Source organism: Anomaloglossus baeobatrachus, chromosome 4, assembly GCF_048569485.1.
Source record: "Anomaloglossus baeobatrachus isolate aAnoBae1 chromosome 4, aAnoBae1.hap1, whole genome shotgun sequence".
NCBI lineage: Eukaryota > Metazoa > Chordata > Amphibia > Anura > Aromobatidae > Anomaloglossus > Anomaloglossus baeobatrachus.
In genome coordinates this window covers 364523493-364547321 of record NC_134356.1, presented here as the reverse complement: position 1 = coordinate 364547321, position 23829 = coordinate 364523493, and the positions used below count along the sequence as shown (strand labels likewise).

The window sequence follows — 23829 nt, the reverse complement described above, 5'->3', positions numbered from 1 at the left end:
GTTTATTAGTGCTTGTATTTAGCAGGTTCTTGGGTCTCCTCAGCAATATTAGGTTGATACTTCAGCATTTGAAGGGGATGTCCTTTTAAATATTATTGCAGAGTTTTAAAATAACAAACTGAGGTTTTACTCGCCCTCTCTGGGGCTCAGCACAGCCTCTGCGCCGGTGTTTGTGGAACGGCTGCAGCAGTGATGTCCTGTCTGGAGTGCTTATGACTGCTGCCGACAATCACTGGGCTCAGTGGCTCTGCTGATGTAAACAGCACTGGCAGTTGAGCCAAGTGACTGACTGCAGTGGTCATGTGCCTTTTAGATGGGATGTACTGCTGAAGCTGATCAATAATCGACCAAAGCGATGGCAGAGAGGCAGCACTGGATCGGCAGACTTCAATTTATTTTACAAGCCTGCAAGCCAATGGACTAATAATATTTACAACAGGACACCCACTTTAAAGGTGACCTGTCATCAAGGTTGCATGCTGGCCAAGCCATGGGCAATATGAATCACAATCTGGCTGTGTCTTTGCTGCGGTGTATGTTTTACTCTGAAAAGATAGTTTGAAAGTCTGACTGGGAACCATGGGACTTGGAAGACTAGTTTGAGGCAGGTCCCTGGCGGCTTCTACCCACCATGATCCCTTTGACTGATGGATCTCTTTCGATGCATGCACATTGGGAGACACCGGGGAGCAGGGAGGGAGACTTTTTCAGAACCTACCTAGGGCTAGGTAGCTGAGACACAATCCCTGAGCGACGTCTTCAAAGTAAAGCTTCTCTGAAAACCTGCAGCTTCCAAACCAGGTTCTCTTTAAAACAAATAATGAGTTGAAAATCTTCGTTTATTGTGACCTATGTGAAGATAGAGCTGTAAGGGAAGCAATAAAAGAAAAACAGCCTTAAAAGAATTAAAGAGGGTAGGTAGTGATGAGGCATTATATAATTATAGAAAATTAAATAAAATATGTAAAAAGCAAATTAAGTTAGCTAAGTTTGAGACAGAGAGACTCATTGCGAGAGAAAGTAAAAATAATCCTAAAATATTCTTTAACTACATAAACAGTAAAAAACTGAAAAGCGATAGTGTTGGCCCCCTTAAAAATAGTCTTGGTGAAATGGTGGAAGGGGATGAGGGTAAAGCCAACCTGCTGAATGACTTTTTTTTTCTACGGTTTTTATACAAGAAAATGCCATGGCAGATGACATGACCAGTGATACCATAAATTCACCCTTGAATATTACCTGCTTAACCCAGCAGGAAGTACGCCGCCGCCTCGAAATCACTAAGGTTGACAAATCTCCGAGCCCGGATGGCATACACCCCAGAGTACTACAGGAATTGAGTTCTGTGATAGATAGACCATTATTTTTAATCTTCTCAGATTCCTTAATAACAGGGTCTGTACCGCAGGACTGGCGCATAGCAAATGTGGTGCCAATATTCAAAAAGGGGACAAAAACTGAGCCGGGAAATTATAGGCCGGTAAGTTTAACCTCTACGGTTGGTAAAATCCTTGAGGGTTTCTTGAGAGATGCTATACTGGAGTATCTCAAGAAAAATAACCTTATGACAGAGTATCAACATGGGTTTATGAGGGATCGATCCTGTCAAACTAATTTGATCAGCTCTTCTATGAAGAGGTAAGTTCAAGCCTGGACCAGGGAAATGCAGTGGATGTTGTGTATATGGACTTTTCAAAAGCTTTTGATACGGTGCCACACAAAAGGTTGGTACATAAAATGAGAATAATGGGGATAGGGGAAAATATGTGTAACTGGGTTAAAAACTGGCTCAGTGATAGGAAACAAAGGGTGGTTATTAATGGTACGTACTCGGACTGGGTCTCAGTTCATAGTGGGGTACCACAGGGGTCAGTATTGGGCCCGCTTCTTTTCAACATATTTATAAATGACCTTGTTGGGGGCATGCGGAGTAGAATTTCAATATTTGCAGATGATACTAAACTCTGCAGGGTAATCAATACAGAGGAGGATAATTTTATATTACAGGGAGATTTATGTAAATTGGAGGATTGGGCTGAGAAGTGGCAATTGAAGTTTAATGTAGATAAATGTAAGGTCATGCACTTGGGTAGAGGAAATAACATTTATGATTATGTACTTAATTGTAGAACACTGGGTAAAACAGGCACAGAAAGACTTGGGTGTATGGGTGGATGGTAAACTTCACTTTAGTGGACAGTGTCAGGCAGCTGCTGCCAGGGCTAATAAAATAATGGGATGTATTAAAAGAGGTATAAGTGTTCATGAAAAAAATATAGTTCTACCTCTGTACAAGTCACTAGTGCGACCGCACTTAGAATACTGTGTACAATTCTGGTCACCGATATATAAGAAGGACATAGCTGAACTGGAGAGGGTGCAGAGAAGAGCGACCAAGATTATTAGAGGAATGGGGGGGCTGCAATACCAAGACAGGTTATTAAACTTGGGGTTATTTAGTTTGGAAAAACTAAGGCTTAGGGGGGATCTAATCACAATGTATAAATATATGAGGGGACAGTACAGAGACCTTTCCAAAGATCTTTACACCTAGGCCTGCGACTGGAACACGGGGGCATCCGCTACGTCTTGAGGAAAGAAGGTTTAATCATAATCACAGACGAGGATTCTTTACTGTACGAGCAGTGAGACTATGGAACTCTCTGCCGCATGATGTTGTAATGAGTGATTCACTACTAACATTTAAGCAGAGCCTGGATGCCTTTCTTGAATAATTTAATATTACCAGTTATGTATATTAGATTTTATGACATGGTATTGATCCAGAGAACTAGTCTGATTGCCGGATGTGGAGTCAGGAAGGAAATTTTTTCCCCATTGGAACTTGTTTGCCACATTGGTTTTTTTTTTTGCCTTCCTCTGGATCAACATGTTAGGCTACGGGTTGAACTAGATGGACTTAGAGTCTCCCTTCAACCTTAAAAACTATGATACTATGATAAGATGGAGGGAAGAAGCAGCATATTGTTGCTGCATCCATCCTTAATGTGTATGACCTCTGCTAGAGGTTTTACCAAAGTGCCGATGAGGTCTGGTAGAATATATGGAAAAAAAAAAGTGTGTGTGTATATGTATATATATATATATATATATATATATATATATATATATATGTATATTTGTATGTATGTATAAAATGTGTGTATATGTATATATATATCAAAACAAGAGAGAGCAATACGACCGACATCCAAAGTGCAAAAAGTGAGATCTTTATTGAGGGTAGGTGCAGGGCGGCACAGTACAAGTGAAGCCACAGACAACAAGCACTGACCATGTACAACCAGTATATGACAAGTATTAATACATCTATATACAGATCACATAACTCCAATCCCTAGTACACATGGGAGACCCTTGATTATGTACCACAATTTTGGAGATTTTAAAAGATTATTTACCAGAGTGGATTATAACATCCCAAAGGAGGGGGAGATAGCCATTATATCCCTCAGGGTGTTCATTTGAGTACAAAGTATCTCAGATATATATATTTTATAAAGTATATTATGTGCTTAACATGTATTAATGTCAATCAAAAGCTGACATATTAGGTGTCAAAGAACTAAGCTAGAGGGATATATAGAGAGAGATGTCACAGATTTAATGATATCCCCAAAAAGAGGAAACATTTCCCCACATTTCCCAACCATCAAAAAATGTCCACCTGATGCCAGTATGTTGGTATTTCACAAGGGAATCCCAAAGTGTACAAAGAAATGGTGTGATCATTACAGTATGCACAGTCTAAGTAAATCTCACTATATAGCAGCCGCGGTTGGCCTCATTAATAGACTGTGATCATAGTTAACATAGGTTGTATATGACCATATCATACCAATAGAGAAAGGTCCACGCCTCTATGTACGCTGCAAAAAAGGGGACTTGTTCTATATCTTAATAGTGTGGGTCCGCTATTATAGCTCAGGTGCCTATGTGTAGAGGGACCATACCCCAATCATGGCGCACATATGGTAAACACTATACCTGGAAATTGGTGGTCAGTGGGTGTTGTCCGCGTCCTTCCCGACAGCCGTTTCGGCGAGAAGCCTTCGTCAGGGGGCGTGTACAAAGTGAGGGGACACGTGGTTTAAAAAGGATGCGTCAACCAATTACAGCCGAATACTAGTTTGGTGACGTAAGCAGTAACCCGGACAACGGAGGACGCTCGCCGCCGGCCTCGCATACTTCCCGTCCGACGCTTCCGGTCACATGAACACGCCCCCTGACGAAGGCTTCTCGCCGAAACGGCCGTCGGGAAGGACGCGGACAACACCCACTGACCACCAATTTCCAGGTATAGTGTTTACCATATGTGCGCCATGATTGGGGTATGGTCCCTCTACACATAGGCACCTGAGCTATAATAGCGGACCCACACTATTAAGATATAGAACAAGTCCCCTTTTTTGCAGCGTACATAGAGGCGTGGACCTTTCTCTATTGGTATGATATGGTCATATACAACCTATGTTAACTATGATCACAGTCTATTAATGAGGCCAACCGCGGCTGCTATATAGTGAGATTTACTTAGACTGTGCATACTGTAATGATCACACCATTTCTTTGTACACTTTGGGATTCCCTTGTGAAATACCAACATACTGGCATCAGGTGGACATTTTTTGATGGTTGGGAGATGTGGGGAAATTTTTCCTCTTTTTGGGGATATCATTAAATCTGTGACATCTCTCTCTATATATCCCTCTAGCTTAGTTCTTTGACACCTAATATGTCAGCTTTTGATTGACATTAATACATGTTAAGCACATAATATACTTTATAAAATATATATATCTGAGATACTTTGTACTCAAATGAACACCCTGAGGGATATAATGGCTATCTCCCCCTCCTTTGGGATGTTATAATCCACTCTGGTAAATAATCTTTTAAAATCTCCAAAATTGTGGTACATAATCAAGGGTCTCCCATGTGTACTAGGGATTGGAGTTATGTGATCTGTATATAGATGTATTAATACTTGTCATATACTGGTTGTACATGGTCAGTGCTTGTTGTCTGTGGCTTCACTTGTACTGTGCCGCCCTGCACCTACCCTCAATAAAGATCTCACTTTTTGCACTTTGGATGTCGGTCGTATTGCTCTCTCTTGTTTTGGTAATTAATTGCGACTTATCCTCAGTCCCCATCCAGGATCTTATACATACTATTATGTTTATTATCTATATTTGTATCTGGTAAATCATGGTGTGGCTGTGGTTTTCTTTGAACATGTATATATATATGTATATAAAATGTGTGTGTATGTATATATGGTCATGTAAGTATTCATATTCAGTGTGTATATTATATGGACAGTGAATATGCTGTTTTGCCTGATCTTTTGCTGTTTTCTTGGTTTAAATTGATAGGGTAAAAGAATAATTGATGAAGAGGGAGTTGAGAGCATCAATGACATGTTCCACGAGAATGCAATGCTGCAGACAGAAAATAACAATCTCCGCATGAGAATTAAGGCTATGCAAGAAACTGTGGATGCTTTAAGAACGAGGATTACGCAGCTCATGAGTGACCAGGCCAATCAGGTTCTAGCTAGAGCAGGTGCGGTGTTTATCCATTTCATTCATTCATTCATTCATTCATTCATTCATTCATTGTAGTTTTGATGGCCTAGTGCTGTTTTATCTGTTTGGCCTTCTTGTATCAGAATGCATATATATTCTGTTTTGTTTGTATGTCTAATTGTCCCTCTGCATTGGATGGTAAATCAGTAATGCAATGCTTTGTTTATTTTTTGAACAGTTAAAGGTATGTGCACATTGAATCATGCGCATGACATTGCTCTAAATTCTCCTCAAAAACTTGCAGTTTCCGTTCAGTTCCCTCTCCAAAAACTCAGCAAAAAAGACTCCGTGCAAGTGTGCACATATTTATTTATTTTTTTAAATGCGAGGGTATGTGTGACGCAGCCCTTACATTAGTGAGGAATCGGGTTATCCTTTTTAGGCTATGTGCGCACTAGGCCGTTTTACCCACGGTTTTGCTGCGAAAATTTCTTGAGAAATCTTTGAAATCTTTCTGCAGACATTTCCCAGCAAAACCTATGGGAAAAAAAAAAATAGCTGTGCGCACGCTGCATTTTTTTCTCAAGAAAATTCTTAGTGAAGATTTTCTTGCACATTTTCTCGATAAATTTTCTCATGTCACTTTTTTTCCGCAGGTACCTGCGGAGTACCCCCGGAATTTCACTCCATTCACTGTAATGTAATCGCGAAATTCCAGGGGTATACCGCAGGTAGCAAATGATGTGCGGTATACCCCCAGTATAGCCTCGATTTACCTGCGGTAATGCTCATCACTGCCTGCGGTTTTGCAGGGAGTGATGTCATTATGACAGAAGAGGAAGCGGAGCAGAGTAAACACAGACGTCACACTCCCTGGACGCTGCACAGAAGCACATCCGTGTGACCTCCGGCAGGTGCCCGTGCAGTCTGTGTCCCGCTCCGGCCCCGCGGTTGCCTGCCCTGCAGTGTGTCAATGTCTGCCCACAGTATCTGCAGCTTGTCATGCTGCAGCGCAGGCAGACACTGACACCCTGCAGTGCGTGCAGCTGCGGGGATGCTGAGCGCTGCTGTCAGGAGGTGAGATGAGATCATTACCTGCTGTGACGATCTCCTGCCTCCTGACGTCACCACTGTCACTGCCGTCTATGCCCGCGGCCCTAGACTGTCACTAGCGGTGACGTCACGGGCTCTCCCGATACTGCTGACAACGCGACGGGCATAGAAGTCAGTGACAGCGCTGATGGCAGGACTGCAGGAGATAGTCACAGCAGGTAATGATCTCATCTAACCTCCTGATGGCAGCGCTCGTCATACCCTGCAGTGACCTGGGCTGACCTATTGATGTTAGCTCCGGTCACTGCATTACTCTCCCAGACAATGGGGAACCTTCTGTTCTTCACTTACTGGGACAGTGACTATGGTACGGATCGTCGTGGCCCCCTCCCCCTTATTGGATTACACCGTACTTGGATTTGATTGTTCTTGTCAATAAATTAGTGAACGAGGGAATGTGGGGAGTGTTTTTTTCAAATAAAACTTTTTTTGTTGTCTATTTTTTATTTCTTACTGACTGGGTTGGTGATGTCAGGTATCTGTTAGATGCGTGACATCACTAACCCCAGGGCCTGATGCCAGGTGACATTACACATCTGGCATCAACCCCATATATTACCCCGTTTGCCACCGCACAAGGGCAACGGGATGAGTTGGGGCGAAGCGCCAGGATTGGCACGTCCAATGGATGCGCCACTTCTGGGGCGGCTCCGGCCTGCTATTTTTAGGCTGGGGAGTGTCCAATAACAGTGGACCTCCATAGTCTGAGAATATCAGACCCCAGCTGTCTGCTTTACCTTGGCTGGTGATCCAATATGGGGGGGACCCCACATTTTTTGTTTTAAATTATTTATTTAATGTAAAATAACAGCGTGGGGTGCCCTCTGTTTTGGATTACCAGCCAAGGTGAAGCCGCCAGCTGTGGTTTGTAGGCTGCAGCAGTCTGCTTTACCCTAGCTGGCTACAAAAGATGGGGGGACCTCACGTCATTTTTTTAAATTATTTATTTATTTTTTTGGCTAAATACAAGACTAGGCACCCTTTAGTGCCACTTTTGAGAGCGAACAGATGATCTCCCGGCTGCTGTCTAATGAGAACGATCAGCTGATCGCTCACAGCAGCCGGCCGCCGGGTGATCAGCTGATCGCTCACAGCAGCCGGCCGCCGGGTGATCAGCTGATCGCTCACAGCAGCCGGCCGCCGGGGTGATCAGCTGATCGCTCACAGCAGCCGGCCGCCGGGGTGATCAGCTGATCGTTCGGCTGCCGAGAGAGAGCATGCGCAGCGAAATCCTAAGCATTTAAGTAAACTTTACACTCTGCGTTCCTGCCACCCGACGGTCAGTCGTTCCACGACTGATCAGTCGGGCGGAGGATGCAACGCAGCGTCATCAGTCACAGTCCGCCGCTCATACAAGTATATGGGAACAACGGAATCCGCCACACGGATTCCGCTGTTTACCAGAGCTGCGGGTTGTGACTGATAAAAATTGATGGAAATGTGAACCTAGCCTAAGGGGTGCTTCACACACAGCGAGCTCACTGCCGTGATCGCTGCTGAGTCACGGTTTTGGTGACGCAGCAATGACCTCATTAGCGATCTCGCTGTGTGTGACACTGAGCAGCGATCTGGCCCCTGCTGCGAGATCGCTGCTCGTTACACACAGCCCTGGTTCGTTTTCTTCAAAGGCGCTCTCCCACTGTGACACACAGATCGCTGTGTGTGACAGCGAGAGAGCGACAAATGAAGCGAGCAGGGAGCAGGAGCCGGCGTCTGACAGCTGAGGTAAGCTTGTAACCAAGATAAACATCGGGTAACCAAGGTGGTTACCCGATATTTACCTTAGTTACCAGCCTCTGCAGCTCTCACGCTGCCTGTGCTGCCGGCTCCGGCTCTCTGCACATGTAGCTGCATTACACATCGGGTTAATTAACCCGATGTGTACTGTAGCTAGGAGAGCAAGGAGCCAGCGTTCAGTGTGCGCGGCTCCCTGCTCCCTGCACACACAGCTAAGCGGTGTGCGCTGGTAACTAATGTAAACATCGGGTAACCATACCCGATGTTTACCTTAGTTACCAGTCTCCGCAGCTTCCAGACGGCGGCTCCGTGCAAGCGCAGCGTCGCTTGCACGTCGCTGCTGGCTGGGGGCTGTTCACTGGTCGCTGGTGAGATCTGCCTGTTTGACAGCTCACCAGCGACCATGTAGCGATGCAGCAGCGATCCTGACCAGGTCAGATCGCTGGTCGGATCGCTGCTGCATCGCTAAGTGTGAAGGTACCCTAAGGCTTCTACTTTTTACTGCCTGAGAAGTCTGTAGAGAGCTGGCAAACTTTGAAAAGCTATTCTTGATGAAGAAAGCTACCTCCTCCCTTGATTTGTCCAGTCTGCAGCTGATTGCGGGAGGGGGTGATGAGTTCAACCATATCTTTTTGCATAGGAAGGAAGTTATAAAAATTGTCTTTTCTAATCTCATTTGCGATGGTCTTAAAATGTCCTGAAAGCTTACATTGTGCATAGCGTGGCAGATCCCAAGACTTGGCTGTCTTGTAAATGCATACTTTAAAAATGGTATTTTTTTAGATCCTAGTAATCACCAGCTCAGCAGTCTATTTCTTATACATGATGGGATTAGATACACAGCTAGGCAGACCGTATCATACATGACAGGAGTAGATACACCAGCTCAGGGAATAGTATCACACTTAATAAAATAAGAATCACCAGCTCAGCATTTGTGTCACACATAAGATTAGATACACCAGCTCAGTGAATAGTATCGCACATGGTGGGATTAGATACACTGCTCAGCAGACACTATCATACATGACAGGATTAGATACTCCAGCTTAGTGGACAGTAATGTACATGATCGGTTTAGCTACACCAGCTAAGCGAATAGCATTGCACATGATAGGATAAGATTCACCAGCTCAGTGTTAGTTTCACACGTAAGATTAGATACACCAGCTCAGCGGACAGTATAACATGATAACCTATAATGACTTTATGTACTCATTACCCCAGAAGTAACTCATCTTTCCTGTAATATACCATGGTATGGTGGTGCTCGGTCGTCTTGAGGCAAACACATATCTTCTGAACCAGACATTGTGACGTATATCACTAGCTCCCATTGGCACAATGGAGACCTCTTTTCGGCAGTACACCATGAAAATATTTTTTTGCTGGATAGAATAAATAGCCGATTACACTATCTGTCCGGATGCTTCTTGTAAAAATGTTTACTGTGTATTATTTTTATATTTTTCATGGAAGAGTGTAAGCCGCTTAGGTCGCTGAATGCTTACATGTTGCCAATCGCCTCCGGTATAGATCAGGTAGACCCCTGTGTGAACGCACCTTAGTACCTCCAAGGAACAGTCTGACCTTTAATTTCTCCACCACCTAACTTCTCTTTTCCATTTTCATTAGTTGTCATTCAGGTTGAAATCCTACGTTCGCATATCCCAGCTTGAGTACGGACCCCGATGCATGGACTGGCAGCAGGTCTGAACTGGACCCTGTAGCCACATATTAGACTGTTCAGGTCAACAGACCTGTGGGCTTTTTATGCATCGGGCTCCATAATCTGGCCTCATCAATCAAGGTCCAATACTTTGCCTTTTTATCTTTTTTCTCTGTCTCCTTGTTTTTTTTATACCTTCTTTAAATGTTTCCCTTGACATTGCCATGTGTTAGAATGATGCAAACAATTTTAGGTTCATGAGTAAAATGTAACATCATTTAGACATTCCTGCATAGAATATTACTTGTTGACCAGCAGATTAGTGAACTCAGCAGAAAGTAATCTGAGTTATGTAGCAAATTGCAGTCATGTATTTGCTTTTGAGTTTACTTGAAATGCTGTATATAAACATTGAACTGACGCTGACACAAAGGAAAGACTGTGGAGGAAAACAAATGAATGCTTGTGCTAAATATCACTAAAGAGGAAAGTGTTCCATCGTTCTGGAACATTAAGTACAACATCCAGTTCCTCGAATGTGCTGCTGTCAGCAGTTTGGAGGAAGAACGTTTTCTTGATCATATACCTATGAGTGTGAGCGGGCATTACCGTGCTCAGTAATCGTAAGGAGCAGGTCAGATGGGCTCGAATCATGGACAGAGTATGATGGAAGTCAGTGGGAAACTCAAGCATTTATCCAGAAGATCTTCCGGGAGAATGCTCAAGTTACCCATTGTAATTAATTATACTCTGTACTTGAGTCATGGCGGTCCAAGTGTCCCACCTGCTTGTTATGAGTCCCGAGCATAGTAATGCCTGCTCATCACTAATAGCTATATTAATGACACCGACAACATCTGTTCACACAAAGCTTTCTACATTTGTGGAAATCATGTGGACGCATGAGCAGTGTCTGCAAATTGCTCAACTAGATTAGCTAGTTAGCTTAGGTGTCAATGAAAAATTGAAAATCTAATTCTGTGAGTGACCGTCTTTGGTCTGATAATTTCTTGGTTAGGATTTTTTGTATGCTATAAGCTCCGTGCCCTGTAATATGAAGATGAACATTTTAAGAGGATGTACTTTTGTTCTTCTAACCTTTCAACTTTGATGGGCTAAAGTGATGATAAATAAATACGTTGTACAAAGGCTGGTTATATTGGATGATAATGAAGTTAGGCCAAGCAATACTCATGTATGGAAGTAATGAAGAGTAAAGGGAAGCTATCAGTAGGAACAATTTCTAAGCCATCTATATGTAGGTCATAGGAGGCTAAATAACATGATGCCTTTATATCTGTGATCTGATATCTTATTCCAGGGAAATCCACATTTTTCTTAGCTCTATGGGCCAGACAAATATATGCATGAGAATCTGACTCCCAGACCTTTTTCCAAAGGAAAGTGGGAGTTACCAGTGAGAGACATTTAATGGCTGACCATGTTCTTTCCTGATCTCACTGCAGAGTTGTTTGTGATTATAACTAACACAGTACAGCAGACCTGAACTTTCTCCATACAAAATATCTGCCGCTGCAGTTATCTTTTCATAGTTGTAATCAAGCACAGCTCTGCAGCGGAGCTGACTGCACTAACAATACTTAAGCTTCCATCTCACAGGTTGGTACTCTGCAGCGGAGCTGACTGCACTAACAATACTTTAGCTTCCATCTCACAGGTTGGTACTGCGGGGAGGGGAGATCAGATGACAGTACTATGAGAGGAGAGCTACAACTGCAGATGTTTGTAATAAGACAAAGTTCAGCTCTGCTATACTGTTAGTTATAATAAGGCACAGTGAGATCAGGAGAGCAGACTGTCGTTTATTATATGTCTCCCATTGGTAATGTCCCCTTTCGTTTAAATTAAATGGATGTTAACAGCTCATTAACATAATAAAACGTGGCTTTCTCTAGAAAAAGACATCGGATCACAGATAACAAGACATTCATTTATTTAAACAGGATCTATGGACTTTTTTTTGCTTTTTAATTTGAGAGCAGCATATTGTAGCCATTGTGAGCCTGATTTCAGGGATGTGTCACTTATTAGATGGAATGTTGTAGTTTCAATACAAGGAGTGTTTTCTTTGTCGCTCTATTGGGAGACCCAGACAATTGGGTTGTATAGGCTATGCCTCCGGAGGCCGCACAAAGTACTACACTTAAAAGTGTTAAGCCCCTCCCCTTCTGCCTATACACCCCCCGTGCTCCCACGGGCTCCTCAGTTTTTTGCTTTGTGCGAAGGAGGCAGACCTGCACAGCACAGCTCCACAGATTGGTCAGCAGCAGCTGCTGACCATGTCGGATGGAAGACAAGTGGGCCCATATAGGGCCCCCAGCATGCTCCCTTCTCACCCCACTCTTGTCGGCGGTGTTGTTAAGGTTGAGGTATCCATTGCGGGTACGGAGGCTGGAGCCCACATGCTGCTTTCCTTCCCCATCCCCCTCAGGGCTCTGGGCGAAGTGGGATCCTATCGGTCTCCAGGCACTGAGACCGTGCTTCATCCACAACTCCTGTGGAGACTGCTGGATAGGAGCCGGGTACCGTTCAGGGACATGGCCCTGCTACGTGAAGGTACTCTGTATCCCTGTGGGGACCGCGCACGGCAACACCTCAGCTTTGCTGGGTGTGCTAGTGCACCGGGCCGCGGCGCTGACCGGGTTAAATGTGCCATTACACACTCAGCGTCGCTGAGTGTGTTTATATGTAGGGGCTACCGCGCTAACCGCCGCTGCCATGGGAAACTGCGGCGCGGCTGGGACTTGTAGTTCGCCGGGGACTTCGGCGTGTGCCGCACTTTTACGGCGGCAACGCTTATACTCGAGTCCCCGGCTTGCTTGCGGCCTAGTTTTCCCTTTCTCCCGCCCTCAGCCCTGACAGGCAGGGGGAAGGGCGGGACGCTGCACGGAACGAGCAGCACTGAGGGCTGGAGTATGATTTGCATACTCCACCCCCCCTCACTGTGCCCAGTGCGGGCACCAGTTCCCGCACTTTCTCGGCCACGCCCACGGCTCCCTCCGCTCGTCAGGACGCCGCAGCCATTCCTGTCAGCTCCTCCGACGCTGCAGAGAGGGACAAACCCTGGGAGACCCAGACACGGTCTCTGGTGGCCTCACAACCGTTTTAAAGCGGGTGGTAAGCAGCACCTGAGTGTGCTAGCCCCATGGTGCTGTAGTGTATTGATACATTATTTGTTTATAGTATACTCTACACTGTATGAGCACAGTTCATTCTGGCTATATACCCTATTGTGTTACACAGGGAAAACAATAGCATGGCGCCCACAAAAGGCAGGGGTGCCAAAACACAGGCTTATTATGCTGCCTGCGCCGCATGTATGACCCCACTACCGGCAGGTTCCACTGACCCTCATTGTGTGCACTGTTCGGCCCCTGTGGCACTTGTTCAGCCAGAGCCTCTGCTAAGAGGGGCCCAGGGGGAGCCACCTGTTGACACTGTCCAGGTGACGGGGACTGAGTTTGCAAAACTCTCTGAGACTATGGCTAAGATACTAGAAGCCTTGCAGTCCAGGCCGGTATCTCAGCAAAGGAACTCTGTTGAATCATTGTCCCCTGACCCCCCTCAGTTGGTCCAACAATGTCCTCCCGGGGTATCTCATACATCCCAGGCTGAGGGTTATGACTTAGACCCCAGCCCCAGACCGAATAAGCGGGCTCGCTTAGAATTTCCCTCGACATCATATTGTTCAGGGTCTCAGCGGGGGGAATCTCTGGTTGATGATGCGGAGACAGCTGATCAGGATTCTGATCCTGAGGGCGCTCTCAATCTTAATACTCCAGACGGGGACGCCATAGTGAACGATCTTATTGCGTCCATCAATCAAATGCTGGATATCTCTCCCTCAGCTCCTCCGGCGGAGGAGTCAGTGTCTCAGCAGGAGAAATTCCGTTTCAGGTTCCCCAAGCGTACACCGAGTATGTTTCTAGACCACTCTGATTTCAGAGAGGCAGTCCAGATTCACCATGCTTGTCCAGATAAGCGTTTTTCTAAGCGCCTTAAGGATACACGTTATCCTTTTCCCCCTGACGTGGTTAAAGGTTGGACTCAGTGTCCCAAAGTGGATCCTCCAATCTCCAGACTGGCGGCTAGATCCATACTTGCAGTGGAAGATGGGGCCTCGCTCAAAGATGCCACTGACAGGCAGATGGAGCTCTGGTTGAAATCCATCTATGAAGCTATCGGAGCTTCTTTTGCCCCAGCATTCGCAGCCGTATGGGCGCTACAAGCTATCTCAGCAGGTCAGGCGCAAATTGAAGCGGCCGCGCCACAAGTGGCATCCATTACCACCCAGACCTCGGCAATTGCGTCTTACGCTATTAATGCTGTCCTGGACTCTGCGAGCCGTACGGCGGTCGCGGACGCCAATTCGGTGGTACTCCGCAGGGCCTTGTGGCTACGGGAATGGAAGGCAGATTCTACTTCCAAAAAGCGCTTAACCAGTTTGCCAATTTCTGGCGACAGGCTGTTTGGCGAGCGTCTGGATGAAATCATCAAACAATCCAAGGGAAAGGATACATCCTTACCCCAGCCCAAACAGAACATACCCCAACAGAGGAGAGGGCAGTCGAGGTTTCGGTCCTTTCGGGGCGCGGGCAGGTCCCAATTCTCCTCGTCCAAAGGGTCTCAGAAGGAACAAAGGAACTCTGATGCATGGCGGTCTAAGTCACGTCCTAAAAAGACCACCGGAGGCGCCGCTAACAAAGCGGCTTCCTCATGACTTTCGACCTCCTCTAGTAGCATCCTCGGTCGGTGGCAGGCTCTCCCGCTTTTGCGACACCTGGCTGCCACAAATAAAAGACCGCTGGGTGAGAGACATTCTGTCTCACGGTTACAAGATAGAGTTCACCTCTCGTCCCCCGACTCGATTCTTCAGGTCATCCCCGCCTCCTGAGCGAGCCGAGGCTCTTCTGCAGGCGCTGGGCACTCTGAAGGCGGAAGGAGTGGTGGTCCCTGTTCCTCTTCAGCAACAGAGCCACGGTTTTTACTCCAACTTGTTTGTGGTCCCAAAGAAGGATGGGTCTTTCCGCCCGGTCCTGGACCTGAAACTGCTCAACAAACACGTAAAAACCCGACGGTTCAGGATGGAATCCCTCCGCTCCGTCATCGCCTCAATGTCCCAAGGAGATTTCCTTGCATCGATCGATATCAAAGATGCTTATCTCCACGTACCGATTGCTCCAGAGCACCAGCGCTTCTTGCGCTTCGCCATAGGAAACGAACACCTGCAATTTGTGGCACTGCCGTTCGGCCTGTCAACAGCCCCACGGGTTTTTACCAAGGTGATGGCTACTGTAGTAGCGCTCCTACACTCGCAGGGTCACTCGGTGATTCCGTATTTGGACGATCTGCTGATCAAGGCACCCTCTCAAGAGGCATGCCAACGCAGCCTCGACGCTACCCTGGAGACTCTCCAGGGTTTCGGGTGGATCATCAATTTTCCAAAGTCAAATCTGACACCGGCCCAATCGCTGACATATCTTGGCATGGAGTTTCATACCCTCTCAGCGATAGTGAAGCTTCCGCTGATCAAGCAGCAGTCACTACAGAAAGGGGTACAATCTCTCCTTCAAGGCCAGTCACACCCCTTGAGGCGCCTCATGCACTTCTTGGGGAAGATGGTGGCAGCAATGGAGGCAGTCCCTTTCGCGCAGTTTCACCTGCGTCCCCTTCAATGGGACATCTTACGCAAATGGGACAGGAAGCCGACGTCCCTCGACAGGACCGTCTCCCTCTCTCAGGCGACCAAAGCTTCCCTTCGGTGGTGGCTCCTTCCCACTTCATTATCGAAGGGGAAATCCTTCCTACCCCCATCCTGGGAAGTAGTCACGACGGACGCGAGTCTGTCAGGGTGGGGAGCGGTTTTTCTCCACCACAGGGCTCAGGGTACGTGGACCCAGCAAGAGTCCTCGCTTCAGATCAATGTTCTGGAAATACGGGCAGTGTATCTTGCCCTGAAAGCGTTCCAGCAGTGGTTGAAGGGCAAGCAGATCCGAATTCAGTCGGACAACTCCACAGTGGTGGCATACATCAACCACCAAGGCGGCACACGCAGCCGGCAAGCCTTCCAGGAAGTCCGGCGGATTTTGATGTGGGTGGAAGCCACGGCCTCCACCATATCCGCAGTTCACATCCCAGGCGTGGAAAACTGGGAAGCAGATTATCTCAGTCGCCAGGGCATGGACGCAGGGGAATGGTCCCTTCACCCGGACGTGTTTCAGGAGATCTGTTGCCGCTGGGGGGTGCCGGACGTCGACCTCATGGCGTCCCGGCACAACAACAAGGTACCAATGTTCATGGCACGGTCTCAAGATCCCAGAGCTCTGGCGGCAGACGCCTTAGTTCAGGATTGGTCGCAGTTTCAGCTCCCTTATGCGTTTTCTCCGCTGGCACTGTTGCCCAGAGTGTTACGCAAGATCAGGGCCGAATGCCGCCGCGTCATCCTCGTCGCTCCAGACTGGCCGAGGCGGTCGTGGTACCCGGATCTGTGGCATCTCACGGTCGGCCAACCGTGGGCACTACCAGACCGACCAGACTTGCTATCTCAAGGGCCGTTTTTCCATCTGAATTCTGCGGCCCTCAACCTGACTGTGTGGCCATTGAGTCCTGGATCCTACCGTCTTCAGGGTTATCTCAAGACGTCATTGCCACTATGAGACAAGCTAGGAAACCAACGTCCGCTAAAATCTACCACAGGACGTGGAAAATTTTCCTGTCGTGGTGTTCTGCTCAGGGTATTTCTCCCTGGCCTTTTGCCTTGCCCGCTTTTCTGTCCTTCCTTCAATCTGGACTGGAAAAGGGTTTGTCGCTCAGCTCTCTTAAGGGACAAGTCTCAGCGCTCTCTGTGTTTTTCCAGAAGCGCCTAGCCAGACTTCCACAGGTACGCACGTTCCTGCAGGGGGTTTGTCACATCGTCCCTCCTTACAAGCGGCCGTTAGAACCCTGGGATCTGAACAGGGTGCTGATGGTTCTTCAGAAACCACCATTCGAGCCAATGAGGGATATTCCTCTTTCACGCCTTTCGCAGAAAGTGGTTTTTCTAGTAGCAGTCACTTCACTTCGGAGAGTGTCTGAGCTAGCAGCGCTTTCATGCAAATCCCCTTTCCTGGTGTTTCACCAGGACAAGGTGGTTCTACGTCCGGTTCCGGAATTTCTCCCTAAGGTGGTATCCCCCTTTCATATCAATCAGGATATCTCCTTACCTTCTTTTTGTCCTCATCCAGTTCACCAATGTGAAAAGGATTTGCACTTGTTAGATCTGGTGAGAGCACTCAGAATCTACATTTCTCGTACGGCGCCCCTGCGCCGATCGGATGCACTCTTTGTCCTTGTCGCTGGCCAGCGTAAAGGGTCACAGGCTTCCAAATCAACCCTGGCTCGGTGGATCAAGGAGCCAATTATCGAAGCTTACCGTTCGGCTGGGCTTCCGGTTCCCTCAGGGCTGAAGGCCCATTCTACCAGAGCCGTGGGCGCGTCCTGGGCTTTGAGGCACCAGGCTACGGCTCAGCAGGTGTGTCAGGCGGCTACCTGGTCGAGTCTGCACACTTTCACGAAGCACTATCAAGTGCATACCTATGCTTCGGCGGATGCCAGCCTAGGTAGACGAGTCCTTCAGGCGGCGGTTGCCCACCTGTAGGAAGAGGCCGTTTTACGGCTCTCTTACGAGGTATTATTTTACCCACCCAGGGACTGCTTTTGGACGTCCCAATTGTCTGGGTCTCCCAATAGAGCGACAAAGAAGAAGGGAATTTTGTTTACTTACCGTAAATTCCTTTTCTTCTAGCTCTAATTGGGAGACCCAGCACCCGCCCCTGTTTTTTTGTGTACACATGTTGTTCATGTTGAATGGTTTCAGTTCTCCGATATTCCTTCGGATTGAAGTTACTTTAAACCAGTTTATAATTCTTTTTCCTCCTTCTTGCTTTTGCACCAAAACTGAGGAGCCCGTGGGAGCACGGGGGGTGTATAGGCAGAAGGGGAGGGGCTTAACACTTTTGAGTGTAGTACTTTGTGCGGCCTCCGGAGGCATAGCCTATACAACCCAATTGTCTGGGTCTCCCAATTAGAGCTAGAAGAAAAGGAATTTACGGTAAGTAAACAAAATTCCCTTCTTTATCAGCAGGGAATTATCACCACCTGACTATGTCTCAGGCAACCAGTAGTCAGGCTACTAACCCTGCCTCTATCACTTATTGGCAGCTTGGCCACAAACACAGTGTACACAGGACGCTGCCAGTCAGGGGTGTGGACAGGGTTATACACAGAGCAGCACACTCTGCACCAAGCAGTCCAGTAGGAATACCTCTCTGGAATCAGGCTCTCTGCCCCTACATTGTGCAGCTCTCAGATAACATGGCAAAAATCTGCTAACAGAGTCCATTTTACCTTTCTCTGACCTACACGCTCACATAGCCTGCTTAGTCGGGGTTGAGCCTTCTGACAGATTCCACTTAGAAAGCAAAAAAAAAAGCAATCACAGCAAGCTCTGCTCTGGAACCTCCTGAATATAATTCTGCTAGCAACATATAAGGGGTTTTAGAACATAAAACGTAACTTTTAATATTCTCAATAGAATCATACACAATAGTCTGTGTTTTAAAGTGCTCGTGAATTTGTGCAAAACCAGAATGGAGTAACCATTCATATCCCGTCCACCAAGGACTTCAGCAAAACAGTATATATATAATCCACTGGTTGTGGCTCCTACAGTAAATCACTGTTGTGCCAATGAGGAAGAGCTCCAGAGAGCCCCAATCAGTGTGAATAATACTGGCGGTAGAGGTGTCAATAGTAGATCATCTAATATATCTACTACTAGTTGAAGCACTCCCCAGTTCTCAAGATTATACTCTAGCTAATAAATATACGATCTTGACATTCTCTATCCTTATTATTTAATCCTGAGGAGTCATATTTGTGGCTGTCTGATCATTAGTGTCATAGACATAAATGCCAAAATGGCATATATAATAACATATAAGATCACAATAGTGATTTTTTTGATAATGAAATTGTGTCACCCATCAATAGATGTCACATGAGGTTGCCCGTCTGGTAGTTCCTATTCGCCTACAGATTGTGTCTCCTATCCCTGTATTAATTGCTAAATTCTATGATACCCTAACTCGTGCCCTGACAAGGGCAGGACACAGCTGACCCTCCACTATTTGTCACCCTTTTAGATCCCATAGGCCTGCCAATGCGTTTTGTCAGTTAGGACTCACCAGAATTTGCTTATCGAATGCAGGGCACAGAAATAGGCATTGAAGATTGCGTAGATACCAAGTAGTCCATCAATCTGTCAGATTCCATTTAATGCTCCTGTATAACATCTTTTATCTGACATCGTTTTTATATAAACCTTGTATTTGTAGGTGACGGAAATGAAGAAATTAGCAACATGATACACAATTACATCAAAGAGATTGAAGACCTTCGGTAAAGCATTTCAGTTACCTAAACCAATAAATGTCACTAAATCCTGTTAAGTCACTCAGTAAATGACTAAAGGCCACTTCACACATAACGAGATCGTAAACGAGATCGTTACTACGTCACAGTTTCTGTGACGCAAGAACGACTTCAATTGCGATCTCGTCACGTTTGACACGTACCAACGATTCACCCCCTGCTGCGAAATCGCTGATCGATGCCGAACAGCTTGGGCCATTTTTGGATCGTTGGAGTCCTGCTGGGCTGCATGAATCTGTATGTTTGACACCCTATTAACAATTTCGTTGACGACGCAAATGCACGCCTACGTGACTCACTGCATTTTACTACGCCCCTAATGGGATTGGAATCGTTAACATAGTTGCTGTGTGACAGGGTCCCAGCGATTTGAAAGATCGTTATACGGGACGCATGCTCGTTCATAAACTCGTTATGTGTGACACCCAACATGCGATTTCAACAACGACTCATAAACGATCCAGAAAGTGTGACGTAGTAGCGATCTCGTTCACGATCTCGTTATGTGTGACTGGACCTTTAGGCCGGGGCCACACAGGGCACTACTGTGATGCTCGCATGAGACTCGGTTCGCGCTGGCAGCACAGCAGGAGCCGAGTGTCATGCTGGTATCCATGTGACTGAGGTCCGACTATGCGAGCCGACCTCAGCTGCAGGGGGTGGTCCGGCTCTGAGGAGGGGCGGGCCAGTGCTGCGGAGTGGCTGGCCAGCATGGAGGAGGGGAGAGAGGGATTTCTCTCCCTCTCTCCTCCGTTGCCGGCTATTGCGATTCTCGCTCTGCACGCGCGGTACACCGGTGTACCGCGAGTGCAGTGTGATTTCTCTCTCGCCCCATTCACTTGAATGGGTGCGAGAGAAAAGAGTCTCGCATTGCAATCACAGCATGCTGCGATTGTTTTCTCGGTCCGACTAGGGCTGAGAAAATAATCGCTCATGTGTGCTGACACACAGGCTAATATTGGTCGAGTGGAATGCGATGTTTTATCGCACTCCACTAGCACAGATTTTCTCGCCGTTTGGCTTAGGCCTAAGGGTCCCATTACAGATAGCGACATACGAGCGATCCCACCAGCGATCCAACCTTGCAGGGATTGCTGGAATGTCACTACATGGTCGCTGTTGAGCTGTCAATCATACAGATCTTCACAGCGATCAGAGACCAGCCACCAGCGACCCGTGTAACGACGGCTCCCTGCAGACAAAAAATGTTCCTGATCGTTTTGTCACACACAGCAATATCGCTGGCGAGGTCGCTGATATGTCACAAAACCTGTGACATTTCCGCAATCTCGCTAGCGTTCTCACGATGTGTGACTGGGTCTTTAGATGTGCTAGTTTTGCACAATTTCGAAACTATTAGCAACATCAGTATATTCTTTGCTTAAACTTTGCTGCCATCTACTGGTGATGCTTGTGTATTACAACTGTAAAATTGTTTTCAAAATAATTTGAAAATTATTTTTTAAATAGGAAAAATCGAGCTTAAAAGGGTTGTCCTTTTAAAACAAGTTGTTTGCAAGATAAACGATAACTTTGAAGTTCCCCTGAGCAGCAGAATAGGGATCTTTTATCCTTGTCAGAATGGAGTGACCGTGCCAATGCAAGAGCTGTGCTCCATTCATTCCCTATGAGGCTGCTGAGTGCTGCGTTCAGCTTTATCTGGCACTCCCATAGAGACTGAATGGTGCGGCTGGCAGGCATCTTGTGACCAGGAGAAGTGTTTTTCTGTTGGAGATGAGGATTCCCCAGTCTGCCGTTCAGTGCATACCCCACTGGTGACCCACCCACTGGTGACCCACCCACTGGTGACCCACCCACTGGTGGGCAAGTTATCACCTGGCTTGTGGATAGCCGATTACTTGTTTTAACCAAGCAGTGATTAGCATATCTGTTCTGCTGTCATAGCTGCAGAACAATAAAAATGTCCGTTGCATGATGAACACCAGAAGCACCTGGCTATAAAATGTGGTCTGTCAGGTCTACATCATGGTGTCCATCAATAAATGTTAGGGATTTTTGTATGTATGCTGTTTCTTAATATTATGCTTTGTATATTCTTTTGTGATCAGCGCAAAATTGTTAGAAAGTGAGGCTGTGAATGAAACCCTTCGAAAGAACTTATCAAGAGCGTCATCAAGAGCCTCTTATTTCTCTTCTCCGTTCTCTGCCGCTCTGATCCCTGCTGAAAAGGAAACCACGGAAATTCTCGATATGGCAAAAAAAGATATTCAGAAATTGAAGAAGATTGAAAAGAAGAAAAAGAAGAGGTAATGTCGCCCACTTCCATCATTTTCCCTGACTGTACATCACATTCCTACGGTTGGATCTCCTCTCAGACTGTACATTTCTTTTGCTTGCGTTCATAAGCCCTGCTTTGCAATGTTTGATTGTCTCCGAGATGCTGCATGTTTTACAGTGCATGGGTAATTATAATCCATAAGAAGGATCATATGGTCTCCTCATAAGTAATCTTCAATTCGAAACATCTGAACTTAGAAGTTGCCACAAATTCTACAATGAGGACTAGTGAATGTACAAGTGGTCAGATAGATCAGGAGGGATCCAGATCTAACTAACAGCACTTATTTACATTAGTCATTAGACGTGCTATATAATTTAAGAGCAAAGGTGTTCCTACAAATGGATAAATAGCTAGGAGCCTGTAGTGTAGGTGCCACAGTGCTCTATGTCAACCGGTAATAATAAAACCAGATTCTGCACATGTTCAGCAAACTGCCAATACATGGATGGCCCATAAGTGATTCTGTAAATTCCATAAAATGAAATATTACTTTTTTAATATTTCTATATTTACGTAAGGAAAGCTTAAAAGCTACTTAACACTTTTGAACACTCTAATTTCTTGTGTTTCAATCTCTATGCTTGCACTCAGTGAAGGGATTTAATTTTTGGAGTGGAATCCACCTCAAAACATTTAGTGCACATAATCTTAACAATTAAAACTGGTCCAGCAATATGAGAGAATTATATAGAACCTTTTTATCAAATTTTCACATTGAACTGGACAGTGTAATGTAATAGTGGGTGCAGAGCAGAGTAAAAGTTTTTTTTCTTTTTCGCTCCTAATTGGGAGACCCAGACAATTGGGTGTATAGCTACTGCCTCCGGAGGCCGCACAAAGTACTACACTTAAAAGTGTAAGGCCCCTCCCCTTCTGGCTATACACCCTCCCGTAGGAGTACGGATTCCTCAGTTTTAGCTTTGTGCGAAGGAGGTCAGACACGCACGCATAGCTCCATTGTTTTTAGTCAGCAGCAGCTGCTGACTATGTCGGATGGAAGAAAAGAGGGCCCATACAGGGTCCCCAGCATGCTCCCTTCTCACCCCACTGTATGTCGGAGGTGTTTGTAAGGTTGAGGTACCCATTGCGGGTACGGAGGCTGGAGCCCACATGCTGATTCCTTCCCCATCCCTTTTTACAGGGCTCTGGGTGAAGTGGGATTTACTGGTCTCCAGGCACTGAGACCGTGCTCCATCTACAGCCCCTGGAGAAGATGCTGGATTGGAGCGGAGTACATCAGGGACATGGCCCTGCTTCCTCAAGGTACTCTGTGTCCCCGTGCATTTCGCGCTCACACCGCAGCATGCTGGGTGTTGTAGTGCGCCGGGGACATCAGCGCTGCGGCGCTTGTGCCATGGCCTCATTTCAGCTTCGCTGAAGCGGGCACACTTTTGGGGAACGGTCGCGCCGGCCGCTGGGACTGCGGCGCGGCTGGCACTTGTGGTGCGCCGGGGACTTCAGCGCGGGCCGCGCTTTTACGGCGGCCGCGCTGATAACTCGAGTCCCCGGCTTTTGCGGCCTGGTTCCGTTCGTTCCCGCCCCCAGACCTGCCAGTCAGAAGAGGGGCGGGACGCTGGTCAGTGCATCAGCGCTGAGGGCTGGAGTCGTTTTTACATACTCCAGCCCTCACAATAGGCACAGAGGGGACACTGTTTCCCGCACTTTTGTTTGGGAACTCCCACGGGCCGCCCCTCTCCACAGACGCCGGCAGCCATTCCTGCTGACACGCTGAGCTGCAGAGGGGAGCCAGGGAGACCCAGACAAGGAATTCTGCGCCTCTTACCCGCTATTCAGCGGGCGGTAAGCAGCCCTCCGGGCTCACCCCCTCTTGTGCCAGTAGTAATCTTAGTATTTTGTTCCTGCAAATACTTTGTACTGCATAGCGCTGGTCGCCTTTTGGCTATAGACTCTCTCACATTGCAGAGAGCCAACAGCATGTCGTCCACAAAACGCAAGGCAAGGCA

The 23829-nt window shown here is 46.8% G+C and overlaps 1 protein-coding gene across 7 annotated transcripts in view; it reads left to right on the top strand.

Annotated features, from left to right (window-relative positions):
- The window catches only part of KIF21A (kinesin family member 21A), a 239758-nt gene that overhangs the window by 99247 nt on the left and 116682 nt on the right, over positions 1 to 23829 (top strand). For all 7 annotated transcript variants that reach the window (XM_075345133.1, XM_075345130.1, XM_075345135.1 and 4 more), the window contains exons 9-11: positions 5400 to 5589; positions 19467 to 19530; positions 21633 to 21830. In XM_075345133.1, the coding sequence (XP_075201248.1) occupies positions 5400 to 5589; positions 19467 to 19530; positions 21633 to 21830 (452 nt within the window). The remainder of the gene's footprint in view (positions 1 to 5399; positions 5590 to 19466; positions 19531 to 21632; positions 21831 to 23829) is intronic.